Genomic DNA, 22159 nt, shown 5'->3' with positions numbered 1-22159 from the left:
ACTGTGACTCGGTGTTTCATTAATTCCCACTGACTTTTTAATTGTGTGACTTTCAAATAAGGTGTGGCACCAACCGCGGAGACGCGCCGTGCTCCAGGTAGATTGAGGGCCTCCGACCGACAGGGCTTCTCTCCGATCCCTTGCAGTGTGTTAGCAGGTCACAGCATAGCAGGACTGTGACACTGGTTTTAGTTATTTATTTTTTAATTTCTGCAAAATATTGCCAGGAGCATGTGCACAGCAGTGTAGAGCAGTTGCCCTTTTAATATCGGTGGTGTAAATACTTTACTTATCGCAGCGTGACAGCGCAGGGAAATCGTGTGGCCTACTCAGTGGTCACTATTGCTGTTATTAAAATGCTGAAAGCTGCAATCAGCTGTACCAGTTTCTTGCTTTGACTTAATTTCCCATGTGTTAACAGCTGCACAGAACTGAGCCCATTGAAAACATTGGTGCAAGGAACTATTACCTTTGTTTGGATTAATATGAAACACAATGCTAAAGCACAATACATTTGCTCCTGATTAAGCCTGGCTTTCATAGCAACAAGGGTTTTGAGGACTGCTGATAAACAGTTTAATGCGCGTCGTGCCATTTTCTTGTTTAACAAGCGAATGAGAGGCTGAGCTAACGGTCTATACCGCCCACAGCGGAGTGAGGCTGACTTGAAGCCTTCGATGAGAACAGATATCCCACAGAATCAGATTAAACCATCCCAAAGTTTCAATGCAAACAAAAGCCCCCACAGGGAAGAGCAGCTCCAGTCCATGCTCAGTGTCTAGCTTTTATGCGGTCAAAAGTCTGGGCTGTTTCCCCACTGTTTGGCTGTCTCGGGGTTTACCAAACTCCTCTGTCCAGCCAAGTCGCGCTGCCTCCACGTCCACATTGGGTTGACCAGGCATGGCACGTTTCCTTGACGGTCACCGTTGGAGCTGGTCTTGCCCCCCTGACCTGTGCTGCCAGGCCCCACACCCTGCCCCTTCTCGGAAGGGATGCTCCAGCTAACCCCAAAGGTTTGCTGCTTAATGATTTAAAAATGTAGAGGGCACCGAGATCCCTTCCTGGCTGGCTGGGACGGTTGGAACAGATCCTGTTTTATGGTTGGGGGAAGGTTTAGGGTTTTCTCCTTTCGTTCAGTCCTTTGACTCCCAAATGTTCCTAGACCTCAAGACTATGGTTTGCGGTCAAGTTATTTCGGGCTGGCGATTGGGACAAAAACTGGGACTTCCCCGGATGTCTTGCCTATAAACGTAGGTCCTCTGTGCTGTGATTTCACTGTTTCTTCTTTATGAAAACTACCTGAATTCAGGCTTGTCCCTGAAACATGCTCTGACTCGGCACGCTGAGATTGGAAAGGCTGTGGCAAACCAGTTACTCCCTTTTAAATTGATCTGTGCAGTTTAGAAAAGTAATTTGGCAGACTTCTAACATTAGCAACACTACTGGTTGCTGCTTATCAGCTCCCAGTGGAAGGGGAGAGAAAACGTGTCTGGCTTTGACGGTCTTTGGTTGCATAGCAACACTGGAAGTGTACCGGTTGATATTATAATTTTTCAGGATGTTTTACACCGTGGGGCTCGGTAGCTATTCAGTTGCACAGGGGAGAATTAACTGTTTATAGTTTCACATGTGTTCAAGTCTAGTGGTATGTAGGTTCAGACTTTGTAATAGTTTGTCACCAGCGTGTTAAGTTTAAGTCTACCTCTCGATAGCGTGCCGCCTGAGCCGTTGAAACATGCCACTGTTTTCTGCATGCACATTCCTGAAGGCACTCCTGAAGTGGCAATTGTTCCCACTTGCCACGTGGAAACTGCTGGTTCTCTCAAGTTTCACTACAGCTCAGCAGGGGACTTGAGACAGGTGGGAAATTTTACAGTCTGCAGTGGATCTGTGCTCACTCCGCTCGGCTTTTCCGGTGGCGGTAGAGACAGTCCGTATGACAATTCGGTGACTTGCTGAATAGGAGGCTGAGCAGGTCTGATATTTCATAGTTTGCCGTTCTGTTTAAAATTACATTTTTTTTAAATCATGCTACTAAATCCTTTATCTGTTTTCCGGTGTCTTGTCTACTGGGTTTGCCATCTCTTGAAGATGAATAATGTGCCTTCAGGATAGAAAAGGGTGCTGCCGTTCTACTTTATACATTTGTTCTCTGTGGTTTGTGAAATGCTTCCAGGATCTGAAAACAAAGAGAAAGTCTTCCTGTATCTCCAGTGTGATGGCAGCCTTTACAATGCTGTCATTGATGAGGTCAGCAAGAGTATCCACCGTTCCGGGAATCCTTTCTCTGCTTTTCCCTCAGTGTTGGGAGGGTGGAGATGGAGGGTGGGGACTTTCATGCTTTTGGGGATGTCAAACAAAAGCAGCCACTGCTTTGAAACATCTCATGCATGGATTTTCTTGCCTGGTCTTAAGGAAAGTTGCAGCAGTGGTGTAAATGATGACAAATTTCTTGTGGACAGCACTAACCTGTCAAATAGTAAGTATATATAATAAATATAGTAAAATAGTATATATAATAAATACAGTATAAATAACCCGTCAGATAGTGAGTATAAATATAGAATTGCTGACTCGGTGAGAGTTTGACTTTCAACCTGCTGCACATATACTTAGGAAGCATGTACAGAATTATTGTAATCTCTAATACAGGTTTTTAGGTCCCATCTCTTTTTATATCGTGTCAGCTGGATTTCTGGTATGTGAAATAATAGTTTTGTTACTGGTCCAAAACGACAATTAGTTTTCATTATTAATTTAAACTCCAGGGGCCCGTTCTGCCGTCCTTCTCTGGCTTTTCTCACCAAGGCTCAGGGTGCAGTAACAGAGATGCTATTCGGTGGGTCGTGGAAGCGTTGGCGCATCTTTGTGGAAGAGTCACGGGTGTCTTTCTGCATAGGGTGGCCAAAGCAAACCCTTTTTAGGAGCAGATGAAGGATAGTGAGCGCTTCCTGCCAAAAGCGAGAGTTGGTGTTTTAACTGTGATTCTTGAGATCCCAAGAATGCTTATTCGACAGTGGCTAATTGCACCACATCCTGCTTACGCAAATGCTGAGTGAGATGCAGTCAGCCATGAAAGTGCACAAATTAGGACTGTTTTAGGCGCACATTTAGATGGCTGGTGAGGAAATGCATGTAAGGCAGTGATGTATAAGTATATAAGTAGCTAGTAGTACATTAAATAATGTTATGTGCCACCGCATTTGGGTTTTTTTATGCATCACAATATCCTTCATTAACTATCCAGTTCTTTATTTGCATGAGCAGGAAGCTCCTGGAGGAATGAGTTCCTGCTGCACTGGTATTAAATGCCAGTCTCATTCAGGTACAGGATGCACAGAACTGTTGTTTCAAGAATAATTGTTTCATCAACAAATCTAGTTACAGGTCAGACTTTCCTCCCCTGCGTTGTTTAGTGTTTTGTAGTTGTAATGTGACATCAGGAGGCAGAACTTTGTAGGTATGTATGCACATGCTGGAAAAATGATCCATAACATCCTTTCTGAGCACAATAAATAATTGCCGTGCTCATTCATTCCGGTCATGCGTTCTTGTCTAGAATAAATTAGCTGTGAAAGACGGAGAGCTCTGCAGCATGCAGTCAGCAGTGGGAGAAGTTTTAAACTATGAATACTGTCTGGTCTTGTTCTCTCCTTATCAGCCTCACTTGTAGTTGTGTGCGCCAGCTAATTCTGCACATCCATTAGAACATTTGGAACGGCTGATGCCGTATATGGATCCTGTGGTTTAGATAGGCTGCTCTGCTTATGCCATATGCTCACAGCTTGATTCATGGCTGGAGAATGTAGTTTAATGAAGCCGCCGCCGCCTTCTAGGTTCCTGGGTAGTTGCACACAATTTTGTGGTATTTTCTTTTGTGCTTCCTCTAGTTCTTTGCCCTTTCTCAGTCTTGGAAATCAAAGGAACAAATGCAGAATCAAAGTAGCTTCTGCATTGACGTGAGAGACCTCTCCTGTCACCTACGCTAAAGCAGGGTTTGTTGGTCCACCACAGTCCCAGTAGCAACACTACACCCTGTGCGTGGGTTTTCTGAATACACCCGGGCTAGCCAGAAACAGTAGCTTTTGCTGGTGTGCAACAGTCAACTTCATTAAAAAGTCTTTCCAAGGATTTGTCAGCATTTTGGTTTGTGCCTATAATTCCAGTCTGAAGGAGGCAGATTGAGTTGTTCCTCTCTGCACAGATGACAGAAAGCCTGTTCCATTGTGTACTTAATTGCTTCCATTAATTTTATTGTTAGTGGATTTTGTTTTTAATTTTTGCTTAGTACGGCATGTTGTGGGTGTCACTTTGGCTGCTTACCGTGTCTCGGTCCCTTCTGCAGTCAAAGATTATTTTTGCAGCTCACTGTGCAGATTCTGACTCATGAGATCTGTCTCAATCGAGAATCATCTCCATCCGTCACCCCTGCCAGGATGCTCTCCTACATCAGTGCAGCCAGCGGGTTGGGGTGCAGGATGTTAAGTGAGGGCTATTTTTGTTTTTTTTCTGTACAGTGACTGTTGCTTTTTGGGAAAGGGTGGCAACCATGAGATTGTTTTTCATTTCTGGAGTACAACTCTTATGTGTATCACTTTCAGGGACTGGAAATTATGGTGATAATCATTTATGGACTCGTGCCAAAGCAGTATTTCTAGGTAGATGCATTAGAAGAGGCTTGATGTCAGAACTAGAAACCAATACAAGAATTTCTGATGGCCAGTCTTCTTGCTTTATTTCACTTGCATTTTGAGATGATTTTCTTGCCTTTTTTTGAGAACCCATGGAGCTAAAAATAAAGCGTGGGAAAATGAGGCTAATTAGTGTCTGACTCCAGTGATTAGAATTGACTGCTGACTTTGCGATAGGCTGTTTCAAAGGTGGGTGGCCGGAGAAATTTTTCTTAGCTAGCTGAACTGTCGATCAGAGAAATCCCTCATTCACACTCATTCCACTCTTGTCTAAAAGAGGGGTGAGACCCCTCGCTGGCGGTCTCCTTTGCCCTTTCAGTTCTCTCTCCGTCACAAGGTGCATCTACCTGCACCTGATCTACCTACCTCCACAGGTGCTGTCTGCAGTCCTTAGTTCTCCTTTCTGAAGCATGGGTTTGGGTTCTCTGTCATAAGAATAAGGGGAAGGAAAAGAGCCTGGACTTAGCTTGTTTGCTTGGCTCTCCGGTTGATAACTACTGTTATGCTCCATTTAGAAAGCACGGCGCTGTTCTCTTAGTGTTATTGGATCTGTTATTGCAGCAGCAGCGTAAAATGCAGGAAACCCTTTTGGCCAGTGGTATTTACACCCCAAAAGTCTTATGCATAATGGTAATTTTTCTCACTTGGAGCAAGCGTGCGTATGCTCTTTCCTTCTGAGATGGGCTTTACGTGCCGTTTGGCAGTGGAATGAGGAAACAACCCTTTCATTTTAAGAGTTAAATTTGTTGAGAGTATATGATGAATATATATGGGCTCATGATTTTCACAAGTGTGCTTATTTACTCAATTTTCATGATCTTTTCTTTTCCTTCCAGCAAAGTCAGCAAGTTCGCTTGCTTGGGAATAGGAGACTGTCTTTCCAGGGCGCCTTCCTGCAGCGTTGTGGGTTTAGTGTTTTGCATTACTTACCTGCCACGTTGACCCAAGATGGCAAATGCATGCTGGCCAGTTAATGTGACCGGCAGCCCGAGCTCCGGGGCTGCGATGGAGTATCTCTGCTTTCTCCCCTTCCAGAGGTGGTTTCAGAGCAGTCTCTGGGGGTGTCTCTGGAAGGGGGAGGCTGGCCAGGTGCTCCCTAGGCTTGAGCAGCCTGATCCTGCACAGGACTTCCTGGGATGCATAGAAGCACCTGCCTGGGGCAATAGGAGAGTGTCTGCCCTCTCCTGCCAGAAAGCAGATAGATGCCCACCGCAATAAAGTGGCACAATTTATTACTGTCTTTTGTTGCGGCCACAGTGTAGCACGACAAGGTATGGACATCTCTGGGGCGGCAAAAAGTGACACCAGAAATCCTTTATGGCTGCACAAAGGCACTGAAAAGTGATGTCTGTTTCTACCTTTAACAACCTAAGAATGACTGGGCCTGTTCTTCCTTCCAGCAGTTTTTTTCAGGAAAATTAGCAGCCTCCATATGAGGAGATCTTCTTAAACAATGGATGCACTCACTTTCCTTTTACCTTTCAAGTTTCTCACTTTGTTGCCTGAGCTGTTCAGGCTCTGCCCTTCTGGGAAGTGAATTCCAGCGCCTGGGACGGGGCAGTCAGAGAGACGGCGTTTACCGTGCTCTGTCCGGAGAGCACGGGCCATCGCCGGAGGATATTACTTCCCCATAAGTGGGATAAACTTATCAGTGCTTATCTGACGGATCTCATTTATCTTCCCTTGCTGCACTTCGGAGGTCAGTTGTGAAATCCGTGCACACGTGCCCTGCACGTCTTTAAGGCACTCATATTCCTCAATCTATAAAATGGGGAAAAAAACCCAAACCCCAATACCTGCCATGGCAATCCCGTTGTTCCAGAAAGGTTTCTGTTTGGCATGTCCTAATATTTGTAAGTAGATGCAGGCTGTACACACGGTGCTTTTTCATTCTTTGTCTATTTGAAAGAGCTGCTTTCTGAAAACAGCAAACAATGTCCTTCAGGGGTCTGAGAGCTGGTGCGCACATAATTTCAGCAGCAAGAAGTACCCCTGTAGGATAAATGACATGTATACAATGGCTTGGTTCGCTTTGGAAAGCTCTCTACACCCGCTCTTTGCAGGAGAAACTTTATTAGCAAAGATGGCTCTTGTGTCTGCGTCGGGGAGGCTTGCGTAGTGTGTTATGATGCAAGATAGGCTCCTTATCAGGACTCCCACGATAGCTTCACTACCGGGTTATCATGTAAACGTCTGTGCAATTGCACTGTCTGCTGATAAGACTGCCGTAGCCTCCAGCTGTGGCTCTCTACAAATGCAGCTCTCCTTGCGAACTCGGCCTGGTTTTGTGCAGAAAGTGGTGTGAGGTGATAAGCAGTCTCCACATATTGATTACACAAGGGTTTTAGCTTGCCATGCGAGAGTGGGATTAAAGAAATCACATAGCAAGCATCAAGAAGAAGACTATCCGAGCCAGCAGGAGAAGTGAGGAGGAAAGTCAGAATAACACTTTGCATTGATGATGGTGCCTTTCAGAGGACCTGGCAGAGGAGGTTTCATATTATTATCATTTTATCATGATTATCATTTGACAGCTGGTCAAACCCAGGAGCAGAGAAGTGGATTGACTTGCTGCAGGTTGTGCGCTTAGCAAGGGGTAGCAGGGAGCTGAGCCCAGAAGCAGCAGTTTAGCCCCTTATAGGCTGTGGGGAGACTGCAAAAATTGGTGCAGGAAATGTTTCATTTCACGGGCACATGCCGACCTGCACGTGGGGACTGCAGACTGTTCTTCAGCCTCTGGAAACCAGGCGTCTCAGTAGTTGGGCCTGCCTGGTAGGACCTCTGTGGTATCATGATCTAAAATGCTTTAAATAGTAGTATCTTCTTCTGACTTTGTTCCATATTAACACTGGTTGCAACATTACGGAGATGAGAGACCAACATGTGAGCAGGCAGTCGCAAGGTCTCCCGGCGTGCAGGTCACGCTGCTCTTTTTAGGTCTTGCGGTAGCCTGGTTATTTAATATTCCCAGGGCCGACTCCTGAAGGCTTGTTCCACAGGCAGTTATGCAGACCCCTCCAAAGGTCAGAGACCACAATGACGGGCAGTTTGTCGTGACACTACTGAGGAAGTGAGTTAATTTGCCTGCAGCAACCCAGGAAGAGAAGAGATTAATTGGTCTGGAAGAAAAAGTGTGACACATTAACTCCTACCAAAGGAGGTTTCCGTACGCAGTGTGAGACTGAGGTCTGACACTAGTCGTAGAAGCTGCTGCTTTACGTTGCTGCGTGCAGCATTGTTGTTGCACGAGGGAGATGCTCTGTGAAGGATGAAGAGAGGTGCTCTGAGACGAAGGATGCTCTGTGTACGGGCAGCGCTCGTGTGCAAGGACACTTGCTTCCTGATGGTGGTGGAGAGAGAATCGAGTGCATCCGTTGTGGAACGGGAAACGGGGCATAGGTAATATGACTTGTGTCGTATGGGGGACCTTTTCCTGGATAGAGGAACAAGTCAGGAGATCCCTCTGCCACAGATTCTCCGCCAAACGGAAGGTGGCAAGCTCCAGACCACTTTCTGCATGGCAGAACAGAGACTTGAAACCTGGAGATGTGTCTGTGTGATTTACCTGAAAGGTGCTGAGGCCACAGTTGAGCTGCCCAAGCAGAGCACTTGCTGGCCATCTGTGACGAGCTGGTTGCTGAACTACGTGAGTTTTCGAACGCGCCTATGCTGACCCGTGGCGTAGCCCAGAGGGGGTCAGCATCTTTCTGTTAGGAGATCCACGCATTACCGCGTGCTATAGCGCTGCTTGGAGAAAGCGAGAATTTGTGTTCTTTTCCTCATACTAGAAGTGTAAATTCCCCAAAGCAGTAGCCCTGCTCATTAAAAGAAATGAACAGAAACCTGCCAATTACAGCATGTGCATTAATTATAAAGTAACCTGCTACCTGGCACTGGCAAGCTGTCAGTGAATGCTTGGGCGTCTTTCCCCAGGTAAATGGTGTCTTGAGCAGAACTAATAACTGGCTTCTCAGCAGAGTACTCGCAACCCCTTCTGCCGGGCGGCAGCATGTCCTCCCTGGGTTTCCAGGTATTACGTGAAACAGCATGCAGCGTTAGCAACGGGCATCTTGGACTTGGTGAGATGCAGCCTAGTGATAAAACATCTCCCTCGGCCCGTCGTGCCCGCACAAGCGATGCTTCAGGCTTTCCTTGCTGCTGCCCAATTGCCAACTCATTGGCTTCATGACGTGGCATAGCAGAGGATGTGCCATGGTTGGTATTGCCACGTCCCCAATGCCAGCCGGGGAAAAACGTTTCCCCTTGGCTTGCTAAGTTCTGCAGCCCCCCGGTCATTGCAGGTTCTCAGCACCATCCTGTGTCAGCCGTGGAGCTTCTTTCCTGGGCCCAGACCTGCCCCTGCCCTGCAGTGTCCATGCTGTAATGTCCATGCTTTGGTGCCCTCCCTGCAGGCCCAGGCGCCGAGGTCGGACAAGAGCTGTGCTGGTCTGGGTGGCGTTGCACGTTTGTCGGGGGGGGAGTGAGAAATCGGCACCAAAAAGCAAAAGAGCGGCTTGTGGGATATTTGACCCCCGAAACCTGGAACTGCCTTCGAGGAGTGGTGGTATCCCATAACGCACTGCAAAGTGTTCCCCCGAGGCAGTGTGAGGACAGGGCCCTCTGGCACACTGCGATGCTTGCCTGGTTGGCCACGGGGCTCTTGCCGGTGCAGCATGAGGCCGTGAGGATGCTGCGCCGGCAGAGGCAGCCACGTTTGAGTGCAGTCGGCAAGCATCGCAGCATGCCCACGGACCTTTTGCTGTGAGATTTACTAGTGTAGGTCTGAACAGCACAGCCAGGAAATCCCACAGTGATCTACTTCTGCCGATTTTACATGCTGAAGGTAACAGCCATGGAAATGAACATCGCCCCCACAAGAGGAAATGTGTACGCTTGGAGCTGTCATTTGGCATGAGGAATGCAAGAGGGGGGAACCAACATGTCTGCATGTGATGCCTAATTTCAGTAACCATCTCGCTTCAATGGGTGACTCAGCCCCACTACTAAACGCAGGCACCGCAGCACTGCAGTCTGGAGTAGCGTGTGATAGCGGCAAGTGTGCATGTCTCCTGCAAGTCCAGGATGCTTGCAACACGTATGGCCCATGTCTTTTCTTCTGAAAGGAGGATTCATTTCGATTCCCTCCCTGTTTGTCACCAATGTCTACATTAGTACCTAAACACCTTGCCTGCCTATGTCCTTAGACTAACATGGCTACAACCAGCAACCCTACATCAGCTTGCTAGCTTCACGAGCCAGTTATTTAAAAAGGAAAGGTCCGGGGCAGAACGGAGAAAGGCAAGGATATTCAGTGTTATATATACTGATACCCTGGTAATTCACTCCATTATATACCTTGGCTTTACTCAGATTCCTATTTTACCTTAATACTTCATGCTGCGCTGCTGTTGAGAACAGGACCTGATCATAATTCTGCTGGGATGATTCTCAGCTGGCCAGAGCAGATCTCCATTTTGTTTCTTACTTGTGCAAAGAGGACAAAGTGGAACTGGGAGCCCAGCCCTGAGTTTAATGCAGCGGCTCTCAGCCCTTTCAGGCTGAAGGCACCCCTTGTTAGGCTCTAGGTGCCCCTCAGAAAAAAAACAAAACACAGCTTAGTTTTTCACTCATTTTTTTACTACAGCAAACTAATAGATCAATTCTTTTGCTGCAGAGAACTCAAAGTCCACAACAGGTCAGATAACGCCATGCATTCCTGTTTGAGATCTCTGGGATTATCTTCTGAATCGTGTGCTGAAGAGTGGTGACATTGCATGGTACCCCACGGCACCATTGAAAAGATCTCAAGGCACATGTCTCCTTTGGGCATGTCTGTCCTGTCTCTGGACTGCACTAGGAAGTGCCACAGCAAACACGGCACACCTCCTCCTTGCACTCCAGATCGGGAAACAGATGCCACTCACGAGCCAGGCAGCTCTGCCTCGGGCATATGCCCAGCACTGCTTCAAGTCAGCAACATCCCAAGACTGCAGCCCGTAGTGCAGGGTACCAACACATGCGTCTGAGACCTGGGCTACCTCCTCAGGCTTCCCCACTGACTGTGGGTGATCCGTCATGACCGGAGTTGAAGTCAGGTTGGTCACTGAGCAGAGGACAGCTAATCAGCCCTGCCCGTAATTATGCCTGTTGCATTCGTTCCTTAACGTGGCTTCCAGCGACTTCCACAAGAAACTTTTGGGCCTTCACAGGTGCAGAGCAGTTCCCATGCAAAGGCCTGAGTGTACAGATTGCATGCAAGTGCGTCCTGGCATGCGTTAATTTTTAACCACGGAGTTTGGATTACAGCCGCTGGTCACTTTCTCTGCGCCGATTGCTGTAGCGCCTATCAGAGCCGTGGACGGCGTTTTGGTGGGAGTGATCTAGAGGTCTGCGGTTTGCTTTGGATTCCCATATCAGCTTTTCCCTCCTGGGCTTCTGCATACTTTGCTGTTTTACAATCGGTAGTAAAGCTCTCTCCCCTCCTCTCATCATGTATACGTAGGACGCTTTAAAATGTCCTTGGGGAACATTAGTGGCTATGGTACCACTTATTCCAGTGAAGTGAACCAGTGCTCCATTCATCTGCATAAAAGTTCTGTTATCTATGAAAAATTTAAAAAATAAAGTTTGCTGAGCGTGTTAAAAAGTAGGAGTGCTTGCTGGTTGTTCAGCCGCCAACTTCCAAAGTGAGAAAAATCAGCATTTCTTGGAGGCTGGGCATAGCGGAGAGAGGCTGTCTTGCTTGTTGATTTTTGGTCACTGCAAGTCATTGCCATCATCCAGCTTTTGGCTGGCCTGCATGAAATGAGTTAGATGGCCTCCATCTGGTGCACGAGGGCCAGATATCCCCCATACAGCTCCCAGCACTGTGCCTGGCGCTAATCAATAACTTCATTGGCAGTTTCTTGAGAGAGGCCAGGTGCTCAATGTGAATGATCCTTCGGATCAAGCTGGGTGATATCGCTGGGCAAACTTCCCCTGCTGTGTCCTGTGCTTAGTTCTGTGGTCGGAGCAAGCTCTGGGCTCTGGTGCTGTCGCTCTGATGCCTTCCCATTACCTCTCACTGGTGCTAAACTTGCTTCGAAGATGGAAAGAGAGGTGTTTGCCTCGGAAGGAATCAGAACCCGGGGCAGAGGTGGTATCTTTTATTAGCCCAACTAGATATTTGCAAAAACAATGCTTTAGTTGCAAGCTTTCAGGCCCAAGATCTCTTGAAGACCTGCTCCACACAGGGCCGCCAGGCATTAGCTTATTAGTGTGAATCTGTTCTGCCTTCCCTACAGCTTATTGCACGCTTTAAGACATGCTCAACCACACTGTTGTTCTAAAAATGTTTGTTGAGTGGGTGGACGTGCCTGCAGCAGCCATAGCAGAGTCCTTCACGGTCTTCCTGCCTGCGTCCCGGGGGAGTAGTGCTTGCGTTCAGAGTACCTGTGACTTGGGTGGATGCTGCTGTATCTCGGTGTCGTTCCCTTCTTAAAAGATGTTTTCTTCCTTCCCTCATTTTACCTAGTCCAGATTATTCAAGGCCCTATATTGTAGCCATATCTTTGGCTCATCTTCTCTTTGTTGCTCATCGTGTCTCTTCCTTCCCCGGGGTTTCTGCGTTCGAGTGAGCACTCCTTCTCTTCATCTTGCTCCCAGCACCAGCCGGTCAGAAAGGAAACCAGCCCTGGGTCCCACCTGGTAACCCACCAACCTGTTGCTATGTCACCAGGCAGTTCATGATTGAAATTACAGTGTCGTACAACATAACAGGTAACCACTGTGGATGTGGAAGTGGTGGAAGCCCCATCATTTGAATATCAGAAAGCTAAACCAGATGAAACACGCAGCTCTGCTTTAGGGCACTTCCTTCAGTAATGGAGGGAGGAACAGGATGACCCAAAACTCTTTCATTTCGAATTTCTCTGATGATGAAATGCTGGAGGGAACCGTCAATGGTAACTGCGATTAGGAGGCAGTATTCCCACCGCTTCCATGACCACAAATCGCGTGCACCTTCTCTTCCCCTGCACTTGGCGGCCAGACGGACGTCACAACAGCGACACAGCGTGTCGGCGTGCGAGGATGTGACTCCGCAGGCTGGTGCAGGCACGGAAGGATAGAAAGCGGCCAGAGCGACTCGTGGAGGCTCGTTCAGAAGTGCCGTTTCACATCCGGCACTGCTGGCATTGTGCACGATGACGGAGAACGCTTCAGATAGGAAACCACATAACTGGCTTCTCGTGACAGATAGGACTGGAGGGCAGAGGCTGCAGCAAGTTCACTGCTACGTGAGGCTGTCCCCTGTACATGTTTTGTTAACTTTAAAGGCTTTTGTGGATTTATGAAGCAACTTCTCAGTACTAATAAAATAGCAGCTGAGTTTTAAAAGGAACGCTGACAAAGAAGTGGGATGTCTGATGTTGCCTAGTAAAATAGTCAGAATAGGAGAAATCTTTAGGACTTGGCAGGTATGCCCCAAAAATGTATTTGGCAAAAACAATGGGCCTTTATTGTGGGGCCCTACCCTGTGAGCTTTCAGCTTCTGCTTTTGGCTTTGCAGCAGCAGTTAATTAACAAAGAGCATTTTCTGGGCTCTGCACATTTCTGTTGACCTAATCACGATGCTGCTGCACAGAACCGGAGGTGGGTGAAATGCAGCTGCATCAAGTGATTCTGCTGCCTTATAAACAGAAGCGGGGCGAGGCGAGCCGGAGAGCTGTGCGTGCCGGCGGGGCCGTTGCTAGGCAGGAGAGTTTGACTTTGAGGGGCTGCGGAGAGAAGAGGAAAGGTGGGGGGGATTGCATGTCCTCTTCCAAAAACCCAAATGCTTCCCTGGAGAAGATGAGGCGAGGCAGACTGTGCTGTTTCTGCTCCCAGCTCCGGGAAGCCGAGCATCTCCTGCAGCGTTCACGTGGACGTGCCCCCAGCTTGCTTCCTAACTCATTAAATATGAAGATGCGTTAGCTGTCGCCACGTATCCTGGAGTTATTCAGACAAGGTCATTGGTGCCTGCTTTGCGCCCCTCTGATTTGCCCACAAAGTGTTCGTTTCACCCGGAACCGCGGTCACAGGTTTGAACTACGGTAGTTTTCCTGTCTAAGCGTCTGTACAGAGGCACAGTTCAGCCCCGGGGGTCTAAGACTTGCTCACATAAATTAACTCGGTAAACTGTTTAACCAGGCTGGTAAAGGAATAACACAGCGTGTCTATTTTATTGTGTTTCAGGATCAGCTGAAGCAGTGTTTTGCCAGACAACCCCCCGAGGCAAAGGACACAGACGCACTCGTCCAAGAAGCTGACAGCCAGTATGGGACCTGGAGTGAGCAGCGTCACAGTGGGGACAGGTAGGACGGGGGCAGGCGGACGGTCCTGCCACCTGAGTGGGGCCTGTCTACCTTGGGCTGCGTCTTCTCTTTCCCATCCAGTACGTTTGTCCCGCTTGCAGGGCAGTGGACTCTTTTCTGTGACATTTTAAGATAAATCCAGTCTTCTCTCTTCGGGGCACTTTAAAAGTTACCTTGTCCCATAAACTGAGCAGATTTGTTCACGTAGGGAACGGGGCTGTTGCCCGTCTTGTGCACGCACTTCTCTGACTGTAACCAGAACGTGACCTGCAGGCTTGGGGGGTGGCGGCACAGTTTTGGGATGTCTGCTTTCCTGGAGCATTACAATGGTTTTATGAAGTTTTCCTCTTGTAAAATTGGATTTCCTTTTTCTGGTGGACAAAGGTGTTTATACAAGGCACTTGCACACTAGATTTTTCCTCCCAGCTTTTAGTGTCAGTTCCGGTACCAGACCCACAACTGTCTAAATAGCCAAGCTGCAACAGAAGGCGATGATCAAAATCTGCTTATAAAAGCCACAGCAAATCCTAAACAGTAGCGCGGCGAGCCGTTCCAGCACTTTGTTTCAGTCCTGGTCACTGCCTATGCTGTGATAAGGTGTTCCCAGTCTTAGCTTACCGTAAGTAAAGTAGTACAGTTATAATTTAGCTGCTCGCCAGCCAGATAGAGGCTGAAGATACTCATCACCATTGGCATTTCGTTTTAATACCATTGGGCTCCACTGAGTGAAAAGCTCCTTCATGTGCCTGTTTGGCCTCAGGCATTGCCCTGGCCTCGGACCAGGTTGCACCGAACCCAAGCTCTTCGGCAGAACGTGGCCATGACGGCTTCAGCTCTGAATTTCCTTTATGTCCTTCTAGCTGAAATCTGCTGGTAGTTCTCATGTCGCTTGTGTTCAGACTGTGTTTTCTTTTGGGAGATGTGCAGTATAAATATTTTATCGCTTGCTAAGGCAGGCGCGCTTTATGGTTGAGAGGCTCTGATGGGATGACTAAATGATATGCCAACATCTAAATCTCTTCAGAAGGTGAAACTTTAATTGAGTATTTTATAGCCGCCCTTTCAGTGACATCCGTTTCCAGCAGCCAAGGAACATCCCTGTCAGATGCAAAGGCAAGAACGTTTGCATGCTTATACCAAAGCTGGACTGTAGCCGTGGGGGTTAACCAGTGCTGGCATTTTTAAGGTGACCTTTTGTCTCTTGTTTAGACAGGCCCCGAGCCTTGGAGTCTTCGTTTTCCCAGCAGAAAATATTAAACAGAGCCAGGTGTGAAGGGGAATGTCCTAGTGGGCTGCCAGGTATCTCCCTAGGTGCCTTGGGTTGGCCTCTGTTATCCATTGCAGTGGGAGCACCGGGTCCTGACCTCAGGACGCAGCACCTGAATAGGAGAGGAGCCAACTTCACAATAATGAATTTTAAAATGGGAATTTGCTTGGGATACTTAAAGCTATGTTATGCCCTCTGTTCACTGTCTAGATTTTTTAAAGCTGCGGTGGGGGCTGGAGGGAAGAGGTGGGAGCTGTTGCTGCTGCTGGTTTAACAAGCCCCTACGTTAGGTGGAGGGTGAGAGTTAACTATACTCTTAACCTGATTGAAAAGTGAGGGTAGTGTTTGTCCACTTCAGTCTGAACAATCAAACTAGTGTGTGTTAGAAAGAGCAAATGCTTCAGCTTTAAATCATTAACTTGTCTCATTGCTCTCTGCCTTTTTTTCCACCCCTAGGTTTGATTTGGATCTGCCTGTTTGCAGCCTTCCCTTTGGGTTAGGGTTATTTTCCTATGGGCTAGTGCTCCTGATTCATACCCGCCCTGCTGGGCCTTGTTGCGTCAATGGTGCTTGGCTCTCCTGCATTTTATATGTGCTTTGCATGCTGCAGCAGCGAGCTCATGGTCACCTGCATAGCACTGGCTGCATTGGGAAGGTTACACCTGCTCTCTGCTTTGCAAAAACATACTGAATGTCCTGGGAGCTTCCAGCTTCTCGCTCTGTCTGCATGGGATTTAATGGCTCTCTCTAGCCTCCGGGCCAGATTCCTGCCCCCGTCTGACGTCTGCTGGCAACTACCTCAGTTGCTGGGAAGGCATGCCCTGGGGAATCTCTCAGCCTAGAGCAAGGGGCAGGAGGTCCAGCGCTGCATGGGGACTGCCCCAAGCATCCATGGGTCAGTCATTCTACTTCACCGAGCAGCCCACTGGCAGCCGTGGGGGGATGCAGCAACCTAAAGCAGCACTCAGACTGCACTGGCTAGTTTCTGTGGCTACGGGGCCACAGAGTCTGCTGGCCAGAGCTTCTGGTCGTATTTTAGTCAGCTGGAGGCTCTGGCTGCATCGATAGATGCACTGTTCCTGGTCTCAAGGCCATCTCTGAACACTTAGAGCTAGCGACGGCCTCTGTAATGAAAATCGAGATTCTGACTCTCTGTTCTGGGGCAAGGTGGGAATATCAAGGCAAAATTAGGGACTATGTAGCCTCAAGGCTCACAAGACCCTGACTTGATGGACGGGCCTTTTTTGCAAGAACAGAAGTGCTGCTTGAGTTAGTTCGGTAGAGGAGCACGCCATTTGCAGCGCACTGCGGCAGGGAGCTTGTTAGAACAGGCGGGGATGGGTCAGTCTTGGGGGGGCAGTCTGATTTCTTCCCCCCACATTTAAACAGAGAGAATGTTTTATTTACCTCTTCCTCTGTTCTCTGGTGAGCTCCCCCAGTGCTAGTCCGTAGTAAGAAAGAACAGGCTTGTTTTTAGATGAAAATAGGCTGCAGAGAGGCAGATTCTGTGTCTCCTATAAGAGAGCATGCCGGCTATTATGTCATGGGATTGTCGTGTTGTGACCGTGTGGCAGGTGATCATTTAGCTCTCTCCTTCTCTGAGTAACTGGAAGTGAGGGACTGTCACAAAGGTTTAGAAAAGAAATGGAAAGTAATACATGACCAGCAAGTTACAGTGGACAAACGTCGCCTTTTATCATCCATAACGGCAGGCTTTCAATGCACTCATGGTACATGGGGCTGTTTATTTGCACTGTGCGGATACAGAGAGCCCTTCAATACATTTCAGAGGTATTGAAGGGAAAAGCAGGGTTCAGGATGTCTCTTGAATTACACTGGTGGTGTTGCACAACTTCACACAAACCACATGTGTATCCATATAGCACCTCAGCACCATCTTACTAGGACTCAGAATTCACCATGAAAGCAAACGTTGAACTTAAATTGTTGCACTTCTTCTTGTGGATCGCCTCTTGTGCATCTTTGGGTGTGCACGACATGACTTATTTGTACAGCTGACAGATTTATTTTTCAGAGGAGCTTTTTGCAAAAGGTGCATACAGCACGTTGTTGGCCCAAACTATAGGATATGCAGGGTTTAGCCCAAAGAGCTTGCTGACTCGGTGACGCTGTGGACGGGACCCCGTGGTGCCGAGGGGCGAGGGGATGACTTCTGCTTCTGTTTTGACAGTTGTGACTTGGCTCCTTTGCCTCATGCTCTTGGGACAGCAAGGATCATCTTTGTCATGTTCTTATTGATTAGCTACACCGCAGTGCTTAGAATATAATGACGCTATCATTGTACAAGGCCTCTAAAAGGGAATCCATTAAAAGGTTTGTGATGAGGAAGCCACCAATTAGTATGAGTCCAAGGAGGGCAACTGTTTTCTAGCACTGCTGACTTAAAGTCATTTCAGTTTGAAAGGCTGCATACGCTGCCTCGGCTTCAGTCTGGGGGTTTGAGAAAGCACAGATCTTTCAAGACGTACAAATTGGGACAGATCTCTCTCTAAAATGTAGCTTAAGGGGCCCTGTCTCAAACTCCTTATCTCCCTGCATTCATACACATGCTCGAAGGAGTGATACCCCCCATTTGGATAAAGACTAGCAGACCATGTTCCCTTTGGAGCTCATTAGTTGGCTTCTTAATTGCCTGGGGGGATGCTAGTGAGAGAGGCAAGAGGCATTTCCTCCATTTACATGCTGGAAACTCTGTGCAGAACTCCCCAGCCGTCATCGACCTGGAAATTAATACACGTACTGTCTCTTAATAGCCGCAGCGCTTCCCCCAGCAACGAAATCCTGTGTGTTTTCCTTCCAAGCTTGTCATCACTGTCAGGACTGGATGCTGCTGCTTTAAAAGTGTGCCAGTAATCCTATCTATACAGCTTAAGATCCGTAGCTTTTAAAAATAGCAGGTACTTAGTACTGAAGGATTCTTGTGAAAAGAAGCGACTGAGCCACGGATGCTCCTCTGTTATCCGCAGCTACAGTCAGAGCCACCTCTTTGCTAATAAAAACCTGCGCCAAGCCCCCCTTGCCCCTCCCACGGAGCTGCGTGTTTAATGCCTGCTGCTCCACCGCAGCGTGGACCAAGCCTGTGTTGTCCCACGGGGGGCAGTGACCAGCATGAGCCTCCTGTCCCTGTCTCCTAAGTCATTCCTCTGCCGAGCACGTCAGGAGAAAGGACTGGGATGATCATGCTGATGTCTTGCAATGATGAGAAGCAGGCCTGGAAGACCTCGGCGCTTGTTATTGAAGCGCATGTGGCAGAAAGTAATCTGCTTGCAAGGCCCGTCGGCTCCAGTTCGAGGCTGTAGGGCCATCTGGTGCTCGACGGGTGAACTTCACCTCGTTTGATTTTAATTAATACAGTGCATTGCATTGGGTGGGTCTCTCTCTGCACCGCCTGGGCTGTAGCAGAGAGGCCCTTCTCTAGAAGAACGGCTGCTTTGGAGGCCAAGCATTCATAATGTAGAAGCAAAACGAACTGAGCGCAACCGAGAGGAGCCAGCGCAGGAAACTGCAGGGCAGGATGAGACTGGAGTTAGTGGCTGTTTCTCCAAGGGCGAGCATCCCCTTCTAGTCTTGGGGCTTGCTCCTCGGGTGCTGTGAAAGGACCCAGACCCCTGAGCTAGTGCCGAACGGCAGGGTCCTGAGCGGGAGTGAGCGGTGCTGAGCACGTAATGCCGTGCGCTGCCCCCCTGCTTAGCCCAGGTAGGCCCCAGGGGTGCTAACACCTGCCAAGGTCCACAACAGCTTCTGGACCCCTTTAACCAAGTCCCCCCCATCCTGTTGTCTCCTAACGGAGGCTGCTGTTTTCCAGCCCACCGCTGCTTTGGTCCTTTCCAGCGGTTAAACCAGCACTGGCTGCCTGTGGGGGACCAGCCCAGCAGGGTTTCTCTGCAGAGGTCAAACGTTTAAGGCAGCTAAAGACAGGAGAAGGCACCGCACAAAACTTAGCATTTCTTAAACGACGCATGTCTCAGTCGCAGGGGAGCTCTCAAGGCAGGGCGGATGGGACATGAGCCCCTCCTTTGGGTAGTTCAGCAACTCTCAGCAGAACCGGGTACCCCCAGACCATGGGAGCCTGTTGCACTTCTGCAAAAGTTATGCTCTTCTTTGTGCGGGGAGATGCTGGGATTGCCCATCTCTGCGCGGGCCCTTCAAAGAGCCTCCTAGGGCAGAGCAAGGGCCGGGTGGGACAGCAGAACAAATCCCACCGGATTGCTGCAAACTGGACCGCCTTCCACTTCCCGGACAAGGAACTTTGGGCAGATTGCTTTCTCACACATGAATGGACAGCGGGGCACGTGCATTATAGTAAAATAGCCCCAAAACAAACCCTTCTCTAGACACGTTTCCCCTTGGCAGAGGATGAGAGAGGCGAGCAAGTCACTGCACGCGCTAATGGGAGCGCCTGATAAAAGACCCTGCCCGGAGTCGTGACTGCCACGCTGCTCCGTGGGGCTGTGGGTAGGGGGTGACATTGCTTTCCTTTCAGATGTGCCCTGGTCCCAAAGCATCGGGGCTTTGGCTTCTGCGCTGCTAATGCGGAGCCTGTCTGGGCTCTCAAGGCAGTGTGGTCATTTCCCCGGAGCCTGTCCGTGTGGGTGCGGGTGCGGGTGCTTGTGCACGTGGGTGTGAAGGCGACTGTTGCTGAATACAGAACCCTGTGCATTGACTTCAGTGTTTCTTTTCCTGCATCCCGCATCCCTGCGGAAACCCAGTACCTTAAGTGAGGCCATCGGGGGTAAAACGGCTTTGCAGTGGTGGTGGTTCACATCCTCTCCGCTAGCCTGCTTGGCTCCCGGTAGGTGTGGTGTGATGTTGCTCTGAGATGCCCACCCGCTGCGGCCGTGCCGAGCCTGGGTCCTACGTGGCCGCTGTCCTATTGCAGAAAGCACTTTGGGTCTCCGGCCCTCTGTCCCGTGGAGCAGGAGCTGGGGGGCTGGCATGGGACCGTGGCCAAGGGACCCGTAACTCTGCGGGGCCTGCTGCTGTTCTCTGCCCCCAGCCAGGCCATGGTTGGCCTGGGGCTTGGGAAAGAGGACTTGGCTTCGGTGTGTGCCACAGCACATGTTCTTGTGACCTCAAGCTGCTCTAGGACCGGGTGGTCTCTGCCTCTGTCTGTGTTTGTCTGTCCCTAAGGCTGCTGCCTAAAAACGTTCTCGCGTGCCTTCATGCATCCAGCTGCCTCACAAGCTTCGTCCTCTTGTTTTGCAGCTTCGTGCCTGAATCTCCTTCCTCAGAGAACAATGTCATTTCAACCAGAAAGCAAGCCCCAAATAGCCGGCTGTCTTTCTCATCTCAAACGGAGCCAGCCTCTTCAATTGACCAGCCAGAGTCCTCCTCCAGAGACCAAAGGAGCACCAGCTTGGACCAGTCCAGCACAGACATGGATTCAACCGACGGCACTGATGGAGCGCCTCCCACAGACCTGTACCCCGATGAGAAAAGCGCGGACTTCTCCTTCATCGATGTAAGTCGTAACTCTTAAGTACCTAACCCACATGGTGAGGAACATGCTTATCAGCGTCCTCTGCCCGCTCGGCTCCTCCGGGCACCACCTTTTATCCGCTCCGACTTGGTGCCCAACTTCCTGTGCAAAACGCTTTCAAGAGCCAAGTCGTTCCAACTCCCCTAGCCACTGGGTTTCTGGGAATGAATTTCACCCAAAGAATCTGAAGGGGCAGCAATTGTGAGTAAATCTTGCCTTAGCTTTATTAAAGCTGCGCTTCAATTGCCCGTTTTTCCAAGATGATGGGCTATAGCAGAGGAGTTGAATGACTTCAGGAAATGGAAACTGTACGCTGCAGAGACCGTGTAGTTAAGTGATACAGATGGCTCGTACTCTTAGCACTGTGAGAAATGTGGATTTAAAGGCTACAGATGCTGGGTTTTAATGCTGTTTGGCTGATTTATAGTAGGAATATCTTTCTTCAGGCTTTTAAAAATCACATTTCCAAAGAGCAGTCAAAGGTCCCCTGAACAACACAGGCATGCAGATGCCAGAGCTTCTAGTTGCGCAGTTAGCTCAGCTTTACTGCTTTGCAGAAGCACACGGACAAACAAAGCACGTGTCCCCACCACGTGCAGCAGCTGGGAAGTACTAGTTTCTCTTGGATGGGAGTTGCTCTGCTCTCCTAGTACTGAACTGGTGGCAGGTACCGGAGAGAGCTTGCTGTCGGTTCTTACACTCTTCTCCGCCCCTCGTTTGTGGTGGAGCTGGCGGCTGCTGGGAAGGTGGAGTACATGACAATATCGGTGGCCCTACAGCGCATCTCTTCCTCTTCACGTGCCAGTGCAGCGGCACCCTGACTTGGCCAAGCAGTGTACGAAGGGAGGCAAACGCTTCCTTCACCTTTTCAAATGAAGCCTGACAGCCCCGGTGCTAGCCTGCAGTGCAGCTGCTCTGCACATCCCTGCTCGCGGATGTAGGATGTGATCGTGAGGCCTCTGTCACCATCTTACCTAGCGAGCTCTAGATGGCTGCAGGCATTGCTGCTAGGCACAGCTGTAAAAGCATGGCAGGCTGGCGCGTTTTGGTGAATGGTGAATCCTGGAAGGCAGACTGTTTTTAAAATATGTCCTGGTAAAGGGAAGTTTTTCCAGAAGGATGGAGGAGTCAGGTTTGGGAGGGAGACCCGGTTACAGTCAGCAAAGAACTAAAAAATAAAACTGCCCTGCTCTTTGCTCCCCATTCACTGTGCCTCTCTGCATGGCGAGGGACTTATCTAAAAGAGCTGACCGTGTGCTTTTTGCAGGGTTTGATATTTAGCTCATAGTTTCTTTGTTGCGGGCAAACAGCTTGAAATTTTGGAGGATTTCGTTTGGAGCAGAGAGATTACAGTAGTCTGTCCCAGGGA

At 49.1% G+C, this 22159-nt stretch overlaps 1 protein-coding gene across 3 annotated transcripts in view; it reads left to right on the top strand.

The window, feature by feature from the left end:
- KIAA1671 (KIAA1671 ortholog) overlaps positions 1-22159 on the top strand; it is an 89269-nt gene that overhangs the window by 59698 nt on the left and 7412 nt on the right. For all 3 annotated transcript variants that reach the window (XM_019538672.1, XM_019538674.1, XM_019538673.1), the window contains 2 exons: positions 13905-14023; positions 20517-20772. In XM_019538672.1, the coding sequence (XP_019394217.1) occupies positions 13905-14023; positions 20517-20772 (375 nt within the window). The remainder of the gene's footprint in view (positions 1-13904; positions 14024-20516; positions 20773-22159) is intronic.

The sequence above is a fragment of the Crocodylus porosus genome, unplaced genomic scaffold (assembly GCF_001723895.1).
Source record: "Crocodylus porosus isolate Cpor-Errol unplaced genomic scaffold, CroPor_comp1, whole genome shotgun sequence".
In the NCBI taxonomy this organism is placed as follows: Eukaryota; Metazoa; Chordata; order Crocodylia; family Crocodylidae; genus Crocodylus; species Crocodylus porosus.
This window is presented reverse-complemented; position numbering and strand designations above follow the sequence as displayed.